Source organism: Lepisosteus platostomus, chromosome 13 (assembly GCF_059453375.1).
Source record: "Lepisosteus platostomus isolate fLepPlt1 chromosome 13, fLepPlt1.hap1, whole genome shotgun sequence".
NCBI lineage: Eukaryota > Metazoa > Chordata > Actinopteri > Semionotiformes > Lepisosteidae > Lepisosteus > Lepisosteus platostomus.
Window position 1 is genome coordinate 28,757,448 of NC_142623.1, and position 12,595 is coordinate 28,770,042.

General features: G+C 36.4%; 1 protein-coding gene across 2 annotated transcripts; it reads right to left on the bottom strand.

Moving 5' to 3' along the window:
- Positions 1 to 44: 44 nt before the first annotated feature.
- LOC148650324 (heat shock 70 kDa protein 4-like) lies at positions 45 to 12,305 on the bottom strand. Of its 2 annotated transcripts, none has more exons than XM_088604023.1 (19): positions 11,961 to 12,305; positions 10,554 to 10,611; positions 9,989 to 10,129; positions 9,485 to 9,607; positions 8,781 to 8,880; positions 8,326 to 8,459; positions 7,219 to 7,463; positions 6,946 to 7,022; positions 6,685 to 6,836; positions 5,824 to 5,930; positions 5,592 to 5,725; positions 5,161 to 5,342; positions 4,637 to 4,732; positions 4,267 to 4,422; positions 3,655 to 3,780; positions 2,877 to 2,984; positions 2,664 to 2,783; positions 1,901 to 2,062; positions 45 to 1,416 (listed from the first exon to the last, which is right to left on the bottom strand). In XM_088604023.1, exons 1-19 carry the CDS (start codon positions 12,065 to 12,067, stop codon positions 1,198 to 1,200), a joined length of 2,547 nt encoding a protein of 848 aa, XP_088460149.1. In that variant the 5' UTR covers positions 12,068 to 12,305; the 3' UTR covers positions 45 to 1,197. The 2 variants fall into 2 exon arrangements, with proteins under 2 accessions (XP_088460149.1, XP_088460150.1); XM_088604024.1 differs by lacking the exon at positions 11,961 to 12,305 and adding an exon at positions 11,615 to 11,658.
- Between the last annotated feature and the right edge of the window lie 290 nt (positions 12,306 to 12,595).

Genomic DNA, 12,595 nt, shown 5'->3' on the forward strand with positions numbered 1-12,595 from the left:
CATGACTGCAGCACATTTTAAAAGTATGACCAAATACAACATGGTGAAGAATTTTATTTATTTCACTTCTCTGAAATTAAAAGCAGTGATAATAGCAAATTGGAAGTATCAAGAATAAAAATAGACACCAGCATATAATGTTTCATCAGGCCAGTTGTGATGTGCCTTTACAACAGAGACAGTGCAAACAATTTTACAGAAAAGAATTCCACCACCACTGGAGGACTTCAATAACTGACGGGATCTCTCTAGATTTCACATTACTGGCAGATTCCTTATCCGCAATATCCAATTTGAAAAAAAAAATCCTTTTAGTGTACACATCAGATTGTGAATTAGGAGACATTGATGAAAGGTTACGAAATAGAGCCCACTAATCAATGAAGATTTAAAAAAAATGTATTATCAGGTTTAGAGAAATAGTTCAGCTTTAACCATAACAAGAGAACACATTTACATACCATACAACTCTGTTGTTTAATGCATCATAATTGTATAAGTACTGTATACAAAATCAACAAGTTCATTCCATGCCACTAGTTGGAAGTTTTAACAATGTTGTTTTTTCATATCCTATTTTATTACCAGATCCATACATTACTCTGGGACGGTCTCAAATTAATCTATTAACTGTACCAACAGAGATGTCTGCAGAAAATCCCGCAGAGAACAAATCCAAAACAAATTGCAAAATACAAAATTGAACCAATTACAGTTTTATTCTCAATTATTTTGATTTACAGAACAAATGATTAATTCACATATTTATATTAAATACCTGTATAACCTCTTAAACATTATGAAGCCAGTTGCCAATCTGTTTTATGGAAAAAAACACATTTGACTACAAAAAAAACAGTGTATTTTTTATTTCAGGGCTCATGGTTTTGCACAGATATTTCCAAAATAGTGGCAATGAAAATCAGAAATAATAATTGAATATTTAAAAAAATAAGAACTATAAATTGAAACACTGAATACAACCCATAAATTGCTAGACCATGTAGAACGCAGTTCTCAGTTACATCATGTTTGTGACTTGCTCCTACGTAACCATCAATATATGGACTGATTCTTTTAATGAAAAATGCCATGTTGGCATATGACTAAGGTAAGTTAGACCATCTAAATAACAATTCTCAAAAGGCTATCATAACATTTCAGATGTTGGTAGCACTTGGAAGATGCAGCAGCTTGTTAGTCAATGTCCATCTCAGGCAGCTTTTGGTCTGTGGAGTCAGCGTTGGACTGGCCTGTACTTTCAGCTGCTTTCTCAGTGCTGGAAGGCTGCTGTGCGTCTGTGTTTTCCTGTCCATTTACTGGGCCATTCTGTTCTGCTGCCTTCTGCTCCTCTTTCGGTGGCTCTACTTTCGGTTTGGGCTTTGAGACAATGGGATTGCAAGCCAAAGTAAGCTCCTAGGAAGAAATTAAAATATACAGTTAGGAGGTAAGGGCACAGAGCAAAATAAATAAACTAAATAGCACTAAATTCCAATAGTCACAATTTTACAAACTACAAATCCTTGACTTGAAGGCTTGAAGTATAAATAACCCCCAAAATAAAATTGGAGAAATTCAGAGATCTAAGACGATAATACTTCTTCTAATTTAAGTTGTGGATCCATTCCATTTCATTTAACAAGATCCATTACACTGGCAACAAAGGGAGGTAGAAATGTTCATTTTTCAAGGCCCACGCGCTTCCCAAGACATAAATTAATCAATACATACAAAAAATGTACAACTAATTTCACAAAACATTTTTAGGAAAACATTAAATTAAAACTGAATTCTAATCTCAGTTTACTTCTAGTCTGATTGTTATTGTACTAGACTGTTGATATTTACTATACTTGTTTTTTACTGCCCATTTTAGTATTCACAAATTCACGTCTTTTACCTTTGTTTTTGACTGAATTTCTTTCACTCTGATGATGGGTTCCAATGTAAGGCTCTGTTTACTCTGCTGATTCATTTTGCTGTTCATCCAAATCATGGCTTCATTTACCATCTTATCGACTTTCTCCATTTCAGTTGCATCCAAATGCTCATATTGCTCATCCTGGAATTAAAAAAAATAAATAAAGTCTCCCTTAACCTACAGAATTGCAGACATGTCTGTATTCAACTTTCTATTACAGCATTATCAATTATAAACCACAATCTCTTTAATTTACATGTAGTCCACAAGCCGTATATGCTTTTCCCCCACATCACTACCTGTCCAAATATTTTTGTCTTGAACAAACTCACATTCCAAAGTCCTCTTTTAAATCACTGTAGCCCTGAAAAGCACATCTATTGCTAAACTTTCCTGTAAGAATTTACAGAACTCACTTGAATTCAGTGACATTTAAGCTTACTTTTCTGTGTAAGAATGTGCCGTACGGATGGCCTAGAGATTTAACGGTATATCTATTAGAAAAGTTTTTTTTATTTGAGTCAAAAGGCTGAAATTTGAGTGCTTTGTGCCTAAAAGTGTACAAACACTTGAACTTTCCTTTACATTAAATGATTTTGTGTATTCAGATACAAAGACATGCAGATGCAGTCTTTAGTTTTCAAAAATTAAATTTGGGACGAGTGAGCCAATGTACTTTTAAATCTCCAAACACTTTAATTAAAGTGTAGGCAATTTTTTAATAAAAACAATAACTCCTTACCTTTGATTTGAAGGCTTCAACTATCTTCATGTACTGCTGGATTTGTTTTCCAAGCTCTTCAAATGCTTTTGGTCTCTCTTCAGCTTCGAGGTATCTTTCCTGGATAGGCTGACCAAGTTTCTGTGGGTGGGGGAAAACAATTTGTTGGAGTTAGACAATTTCTTAGACACATAGTCCTTCACTAGATAGCAGTATTAATGGAGGCCACGTTACCTTAAGTTCAGACAGTTTATCAATGTACACTTGTTTAGGTTGGTCCTCTCCATCCTCATATAGCCAGTTTTCTGTGTCTTCAAGTTTCAATGAGAAAACATCTCGGTCCTATAAATTCAAATCATTTGTCAATGGGGAACAAATGTTAATTATTAAAGCCTTTTGCAACACTAATAAGATAGTTTCTAATTCATAATATTCTTTCGAATTATTACAAAATCTGCAGTTCAAGTCTGGCTGCTCCCATTAGCCAACTGTGCCTAGGATTGCCCAAGCAGCAATACACAACTGGTTACCTGGGTACTATTGGGATTAGTTTGCCAAGGAACTCTTGGCTTCAAACAAGAGAGTAACTCCTATACAATCCTGGATCCCTGCAGGTGTGCTGCAATAAGAATGAGCAAACTACTTCTCCTTTAAACAGCGATGTACATTACTTCAGGGCTTGTAACAGATGAAAAGATGAACAGCTCAATCAAGGAGACTATCTGCCCAAACGCACAAATGGAGATTCCCAATTTATATACACAATATAAATATTTTTCAATTCTAAAGTTTAAAAAAAGTAAAAAATCCTAAATAAAAGTTATAACTAGACACCTATCATACCAGCATCCACAACTGATATGGAAAAGCCCTGTAGTGTCAACATTTAAAGTACTAGTTATATTAAACTAGCACAATAATTATACAAATGTGTCCAGTGACTAATGTCCATAAGCTGGCACATGTCAGAATTCATTCAAACTAATGTCAATGAAATGACAAATATACTTACAGCCTCACTGACAAACTTCTCCAGGACCCCATGCAGCTTCTCTCTCATTTCATACACATACTCCTCCACACAGTTTTTGGCATCATTGCGCTCCTTCTCAAGTTTATCCTGCATGATCATCTTTCCCTAAGAAAAAGACAATGCTATAACACTCTGCAAACGACCATGACCAGGGTAGAAGCAATTCAAAAGTAAGGAAAGATAAATAAACCACATTTGTGTAAGGTAAGAGGTACAATATTGGTGTATTTTCATTTAAACTATTGTTTCTAAACTCTTTTAAAGCAACACTAAGCTTAATTATAGCTGGAGGCCACATCTTCAAGGCTTTCCAACTTTACTACATACCAACACAAGGTTTAAACTGGCAGCATTTACAGTGCTTGTCAAAGAGCTCCATTTATACAGGACACTTTCGGGAAACAACTGCAACAATTTCCTTTCAAATAGAGGACCCCAAACGATGCTGTTCGCTTTTACTTTCATGCAGAACGTTTTTTTGCAAACTTGTTTAAGCTATTTACAAAATGTTTTTAAATTCTGACCCTGGCTTTAAGGCCATAAGAGAAAGAATAAAAAATGTACTCGGTTAGCCAATTATTAAGCAATTACCTCATTTTCAACAAACAGGTTCAGCATATCATTGGCCAGTTGCCACTGCAGTTGGTTTTCAATGGGAAGGTCCACAGTCTTTGTTTTAACCTTAGGCTTTTTAGCCTGTGGAGGCTGATCAGTCTTCTTATCCTGTTTGGCATCTTCTGGTGAAGTCTGAAATTAAAACATTTTTGAAGAATTTGATGTACTTTACAAAATTAATAAATCTATATAAAAGCAAATATTTCTGTTAAATAACCAACAAAAGAAACATATATAAAAGTGAGCTTTTTAAAAAAAGAGTAAACATTTGATCTTCTGGTTATGTCACACAACTAACAGAAATGAACCTGTTCACAGTGAAATGACAAAGTTAGTATTCACTTACCTCCATTTCATCTGCATCATTCTTTTTTTCTGCATTTTCCTTCTGCTGGTTGTCACCCTGGGCTTTCTGATCTTCCTGGTCAACGTGCATTTTACTCTAAAGAAAAGAAATGTATAAAATACTTCATCATTTACTCATTTTCTTTAAATAAAACACTGGAAAGTTTCTATCCTATGTATACAGAGAAGCATTCATAAATATTCAAGTGTATGTCTACATTTTACTGCTGTCGAACAGTAACAGTAAAAACGTTTAGAGAAAAGAAAGTAGTTTCAAAAACCAACGCAGAAATCTGTATATCACTTAAAAAGGGGCATGCATAATTGAAGATCATTATCGTTTAATTGTCAATACAAGCCCTCTTTTAATCAGTTTCTAGGGGCTCTTTGTATATTGACTTTTCCTGTTTATGCAATTATAATCATTCAGTAAAATTTACTTTGAGCTTTGTATTGTAAACCAGGTGCTAGGTGAAACAGCTTTAAGTACTGATTGGCAATAGAATTCATAGAGAAGTTTACTACCTCTTCCTCCTTTACTAGTTGCTCAGTTTCCATTGGCTCTTCCCCCTCTTCAGACTTCTGTATCTCCACTAGAGAGGCACTGGATACACTAAAAACTCCATGGATGTTCACTCTAACCTTCACTTTCACTTTTGAGCTCTCACCAGAAACCTGGGGAACCACTTTCTGTACCACAAATTGACCTGTAGGGAAAGCACACAATGTCAATGTGGGCCAATCAACTGAGTGTTTGATTATATTTTTTTATTCTATTAATCAATTTTCTAACCACTTCATCTAATTCAGACTTTCAGGGGAGATAAAGCCTATCCCGGCAAGCAATGAGTTAAAGGCAGTGTACAGGATGCCTGTCCGTCGCAGGTAAAGTTTTAATATGAAATTCAATGACAATAAAATGCCATATATTTTGAAGGGGATAGAGATTCTCTCACCTATAGTGGGATCTGGGTATGGTAGTTCTTTAAGATTGTTGTAGTAAGCTTCCAGAGAAAATGGCTCTTTGCGGTAGAAGGTTAGCACTTTGGAGAAGGGAGCTGCATGATTCTTTGGAAAAACTTCGCAGTCACTAAAGTAAAAAAAAACAAAAAGTTTGTGCAATTTAATTTCGGATGAACTGATAATGTTTTTTAAAAAATACTAAGAAAAATGAAATGAGATATTTACCTTATTCCTTCCTCTGCTGCAGAGTTCCACTTCAAGGAAATTGGAAAAGGAACCAAATCCGTAATAGAAAACTCTCGCACTTTGAATGCAGGAGACAAGATAGCACACTGTGGAGAAAAGTCACCACTTAATATAGACTTCTTGCATGGAAAACTGCTCATTCAGAATTTTAAGACATCTGTGCTCGCAACAAGCCGTGCTGCTTGTTAAGCCACTTAGAAAGTCCTTTCACACTGCACTTCAAACCAGTGCTGTCAGTGATGCTTCTTCCAGTCTCTTGTAAATATTAATACCTTGAGTGGCAATTCAGATTAGAGATGTCTGAAGTAGATGCTCCTCACCATTATTACAATAATTTACCTCACTGTAATTTAATTTCATTATTATGAATACTGCTTATAATAGTCTATAAGAAACATATTTGCAGAGGCATGTTTGCCTTTTAGCTTCCTTTAACAGTAGTGGCTATGATGATCACGTCTTAGGTATAGCCTACAAACATTACACCTTCTGCCCTGGTTAAATCCGACTAGACACATAAAAAATTTATACATGTAAAACCTTGCATAGGTTCCATAATTAAATTTTCCGGTTACTGAAAGTAATGTTAGGTGTGTAAAGAGCAAGTACTGTAGTTGTTGGGTTGCTTCTGTGGATGAATAGCATAAATACAAGTAATGTGGAGACCACAAGGATGCTGTTTTTAGAGTTAAGTCATGCTTTGTTCTTCTGCAGCTGTGCTGAAAATTGTGAATAACAACCCTTATCATACTCAAATCACATTTTATTTTGTAAGTAATGGATGTAACACTGATTACATAACTTTACAGTCATTATAAACCATAAAGTACAAAACCTTACCTGCAGGGCACAGCCTCGTGCAACAGCCTCATCTGCATTTAAAGTGGTGCTAAGCTCTTTACCAAAGAACTTGCCGATTCTCTCTTTGATGGCAGGGATCCTGGCCGCACCCCCCACAATCTCAACAGCATAGATGTCCTCTTTCTTCAATCCTAAGGTAGTAGAAAATGTATTTTTTTATAAACAAAATAGTTTGAAACACCCAGTTACTTTTCACTTCCTGCTCCATTCCACTATGTACTGAAATATATTTTCACTCACTGGCTTGTTCCAGCACACTGCGGAGAGGTTGTTCCACTCGAGCCAAAAGTCCAGCACACATCTCCTCCATCGCACCTCTGAAAAAATAAGTGCAGTAATGAGATATTAATAGAAATCCTATTAAATGATGGCATATGCTGCATTTTACTTTTGCAGACTCACAGTAATTTAGATTTTTACTAATAAACAAGTACTGAATTATATAATCTGAGAAAAAATGTTACTATACTCCATATTGTTTAAGTATATTAAGAATATACTCAAAAACACTACCTGTTCATTTTTCCAGACACATCAATATCATTCATGAAACACTCAATGTTCATAGGCAGGTCTGAAGAATTGGCACTCATCAGCTTCTTAAGTTTCTCACACTCCTGGTACAGCCTCAATAGCGCTCTGGTCTTGGATTTAACATCTAACTTGTATTTTTTGGCAAATTCTTCACAGAAATAATTCACCAAAATCTCATCGAAATCCTTGCCACCCAAATTCACATCAAAAGCTGTTGCAAGAACCTAAAAAGTTGGAAAAAAACAGGACATTGAAAAATCAATTATTTTTAGGGTGTTGTGTGCATATTCTTATCAATGACAAAACTAAATTCTGTACTATGAAAATGAAAATAAAACCATGAAACAATGAAAATAAAACCCATGCCTTATTTTTTTGGGGATATTTAAGATAAGTGTCCACCTTAATAAACACTTATTAAAGCTCTACCCCACTATATTACATGCATGCTGGTGTGCAGAACTTGATGCAACATCCTGTTGCATTTCCAATTACAACGCACACTGGCATGCTTTCTCCGGAAATGATTTGTGATGCCCAAAAGCCGAACTAATACTCTAAACGTAAGAGAAACCACTAACTTTAGACCACAATTCATATTAAAGCAAACTACAATACTGACTTCGTTGTTACTGTTCTGTTCCTGATTGTGACAATTTAGAGGCTTGCTCTTTCCTCATGTAATACTGCTCCTTATGTGCGGATTGTCACAGAACACTTAATCCAATGCATACTGTGCAAAACCATAGAAGACATGATAACGTCAGTTCAGGCTATTCATCTTAGCATACAGGTGTTCACAGTCATTGCTACAAAGCAAATGTCTGTAACAGATAATGAAACAATGCTGGCTGACCCCTGGCAGCTACTGTGCATATTCCAATATGACCCGAGTCCTCACAATATTTTTCCAAATATTTATATTATTTTCAGCTTTAGCATAATACTTAACTACAGTTATAATATGGAGGTGAGGCTAAATGTGTCACCTAAAAGAAGGGAGTTGGTTCTTGGTGTGTCGAACTAGTAATCCCCTGTGACCTCATGCAAATTAGAAAACATAAGCAGTCTTAAAAATAAAATTACCTTGAGCTTTCCTTTGTTAAAGGCACATACTGAAACCTGGTATGCAGAATGGCCAAGATCAACAAATACTACTATTCGTGGCTTCTCCTCTGGGGCAGGAAGGTCCTGTTTATAAATTCCATATGCAAGTGCCACTGTAATTAACAACATTAATATGTGGTATTAAAGCATCATGTTGTATAACATAAGCACTGCAGGAAACATAAAAATGCACAAATATCAAGCAACAATATGCAATGAGATTTACCATTTCTAACTAGATTGCTGAGCTTTGGTACCATATACAATACTTCAAAATGTTAAATTTCTCGCTGACACTCACAAAGCATGCTGTAGAAGAAAATGTGCCAAGTCCTGAAAATGCAGCTTAAGGAATTTAAAAATATAGACCTCAACAAAATTATTCAAATACCTTTCCTAACAAATATCAATACTTTCCAGCCTTGCTCTCTTACCAGCTGTTGTTTCATTCATGAGTCGCAGACAGTTGAGACCTGCAATCTGTGCTGCATCTATTACAGACCTTCTCTCTGCATCTGTGTAGAAGCAAGGTACCTAGGGAGATGGGACAAAAAGCATCGCTAGATACATTCATGTTTAGAAACACAGAAAAACCCTAAAACCCCAGCAACAAAAGGCGTGTTTGATTCTATATATACACTGCTCTTAAATATGATCAACAGAATGGAAGATCATCTTAGAGTTACTGATCGCTATATAGGTCATGTTCCCTGAAAATGTGTGCAGGCTGGTTGATCCTCAGGAAGGAGATATACTTCGAAAAGTCACATTTCAAACAGGAGAGAATGCTTCAAATTGTAGTTATAAAATGTTACTTAAGCAATACAACAGACAGCTAAGAGTTTTGACTACAATTCTACAACTAGCGTTCATCAAAATTGTATTTAACCCTTTTAAGAACTGTCCATTTCCACTGCTGAAAAAAACTACTTAAAATGCAGAGATAAACAGCTCACATCAGATATTTTACTGATTGCTGGAAACTAATGAGAATTATGGGCAAACGCAAGAATTAAAAAAAAAGGCAGTTCCCTGTAAAGGTCTGCTATAAAGGTCAGGCTGAAATCTGTACATTTTGCAATGAGCGTGTTTTGCAAAGTGCAATGTGTAAGAGCTTTCTTAGTATAAAACTACGTACAGAGATGACGCAGTCTACCACAGGTTTCTTCAGTGCACTTTCAGCCGTCTCCTTTAGTTTGGTCAGCAGCATGCCAGCGACTTGTTCAACACTGAAAATCCTCTCCTCCTCCATATACATCACCTATATGAAGACATTCAAGATACACCACAAAGCCTGGTTGTTAATATTTTTATCTGTTCTAAAAAAGGCTAGTCAGCATTATTCTTGAAACATTAAATGCTCATGACATTCTAGCATAGGAAAATTTCATAGTTATCAAAACACTTTTGTACTACATCAGTTTAATGTCAAATCACTGCTAGAAAGTTAAACAAAAATGTGTTTACAGATCACGGAGGTCAATAAAAAAAATTGTAACTCTTTTTCATGAGCATTCAGGGAATACTTGTACTTACACAGAATTTGTTCTAAAAAATCTGAGTAAATAATTATCAGGGTAATCCTATCATTTACAATTTAAATTAATTTCAGAGATGTTCGGCATATCTGGATCATTCTTACCTTGATGCCAGTTGTTCCTGTTGGCATTTGGGCAAGTTCATAGGCCAGGCCGGATTTTAAAGACTGAATGTACGGGTCAGAATAGGCTCTGCCATGAAACCTTTTAAAGCCCTGCACTGTATTCGTTGCATTTGTGACGAGCTACAGGAGAAAACAATGTGATAATGTTGACTGCATTCATTTCTAAAGTAAATACACCAACTAGCTCCAAATCATACTACTATTAATAATGAACAAAATGTGTTGTCTACATCACACATCACCACATTTATCAATATTCTGTGCAACATATTTTTAAAATGATATATAATCGTTTTCTAAGCAGACTGATTGCATACCACAAACACAAATACAATAAACGATGTATGAAATGCAGGAGCTGAGGTACTTTTAAAGAGGTCCAGATGCATACATTGTACTTTTTGGACAAATCTGAACTCATTATTACATATGGCAAATATGGCTTTACTTTTACATACTAACAGAACGCTAGTAAACAGGTGGGTACAAATTTACATTAAATATTGTCACACCAACCCACTGTAGGAAACATCAGCAGTCTTACCTGGCTTTTAGCAGCAGCACCAATTGAACGATTTCTTGGTCCAAAGGACACACATGATCTAAAAAAGAGGGAAGTGAAGTTTTCATTACGTTATCAGCAGTTTTTTTCTCAGTTTCCTTTTATAAGGAAAAGGAAGGAAGGAGGTTCCACAGCCAAAATGTTGTGCTGCCTATGCATGTTGTCAGAGCTACCAACTTGAATTCCTTTTACAAAGCCTTCAAGCAGTCCTGCTGTCAAACATGATCTTCAACCCATTATTATACAGGTGAATACAGATGATAGATTGTCGACACTGATGCAGCATGAAACATTTCACTATAAGAGACCAGAGTCACAGTGATCTTTTCCAGCAGACGCTATAATGATGCAAATAAGCATCCAATCCAATCAGGTTTTTCCCTATTTCACTGATGATGTTCACTTCACTCAATACTGAGCCTGATACTTTGCCATTGTGAAGAATGAAGACACTACAGAAAATTACATGTCTTATACCATCATAATCTTTGAACACCTACATACAAAAGGCAATGCTTTTTTTAAATTTACATTAATAAATGCAAATAATTCCATCATATTAAGAGCACAAATTAGGACATTTTTAAAATAAGTGTGCAGCTCAAAAGGCAATATAACCGTCTGTTCAATTAAGGCAGCATCCATTTTCCTCTAAGGGTAATGCCTCGGCGTGGATTATCTTTATAATAACATTAGCCATGATCTAGAAGCAGTAGTTAAGTGCCTCAGTTGACAGCACAATATCACAACAGACAGAAATTCAACGTCCAAGAATATCAACTGACTCCAGTCTATGGAACCCTGCGAGACACATCTTTCTTTTAATCAGCTTTAACAAGACGACACCCCCTAATGAAAAGGCACATCTCAATGAAACGAAACAATGAAACCAGAACAGCGGAGTAAGAGAAACTGCTCAACTTTAAATGAGAACGCCGTTTTCTTACATTAAAAAAAAAAATAAAAAGACGCGTTTCTGGTTTAAATGGTTCAGCCGTCCGTTTCGAGCGCTTATTGCTGGAATATTCCTTGACTGTACCTACTTTACGACACAGGCCGCAGGTGACAACATCCGCTAGTTACCCGTTCACCGGTTTTCATAGCAGGCAAAACTGATCGATTCATAGCTCAACTGACCCTAAACCATAACGTCTGAAGTGGGAAAACAAAAGCAGGCGAGTTTCTCGAGGGAAGCCAAAAAGAGACAGCCATAAACGTCCACATGAAAGCCGGAGCAGCTCGTTATGGACCTCTACTCACGTGTGCTGTCTGTACAATGACGCAAGGCCTCACAACTCAAAGCCTTGCTTGGCTGTGCTCGCTGTCTGGGAATTAAACGCGTCTATTAATGACAGAAATAAATGAAAAGGCACAGATTTCCATACTCACGGTGTGCAGCGGTCGCTGTACTCGTTGGCGACAGTCTCAATCCCTCCTGCTCGGGCTACTGCAACATAGCAGGACTGGAAACCGACATCAAAACCAACCACTGACATCTTTTCTTTCTAGGCTATTTTTTTTACAAAATAACTATTCAGAAGAAAGGATCGTATTTCAAAATTGATGTCGACTCGGAGTTCCAAAACTAAATGCGAGTACAAAAAAAAGCCAGAAGAGTGGAGTAAATACGGATCTATAAAAGTTTTCCTTCTTCCTTTGCTAAATCATTCTCCGCACTGCCACTGGATGAAAGGGTCTCGCTGCGGACGGAGAAGCCGGCTGCTCACTCAGTTTCACCTCCAAAATCTCGCCGCACCCGTCTTCTCGCGAGGTTTAAGATCTTTCTAGACTGCTCTGGACTCTTCTGTATGAGAAAGAAATTCTTTCAAATTCAGGGACAGGGGAGAGAGGGGCGTTTTCGAAGTATTTTCTCCCGTGTTTGTTCCTGGCGGTTTTGAAGAAATCGTTCTCCACAAAGACCCCAGTCCACCCCCCCTGTGTAAACATAAAATATTATATTATATTATGTACTTTGCATCGTACAATTTTGATTTCACCTCTATTTTATTTTAAAGAATTTGTTT

Coding starts and splice junctions, on each gene's coding strand:
- LOC148650324 (XM_088604023.1), bottom strand. CDS start 12,067: ATGTCAGTGGTTGGTTTTGATGTCGGTTTCCAGTCCTGCTATGTTGCA. Junction 4,423..4,636: donor ATGATGCAGATGAAATGGAG/GTAAGTGAATAC, acceptor TTTTAATTTCAG/ACTTCACCAGAAGATGCCAA. Junction 3,781..4,266: donor ACCTGTTTGTTGAAAATGAG/GTAATTGCTTAA, acceptor TCTTTTTCTTAG/GGAAAGATGATCATGCAGGA.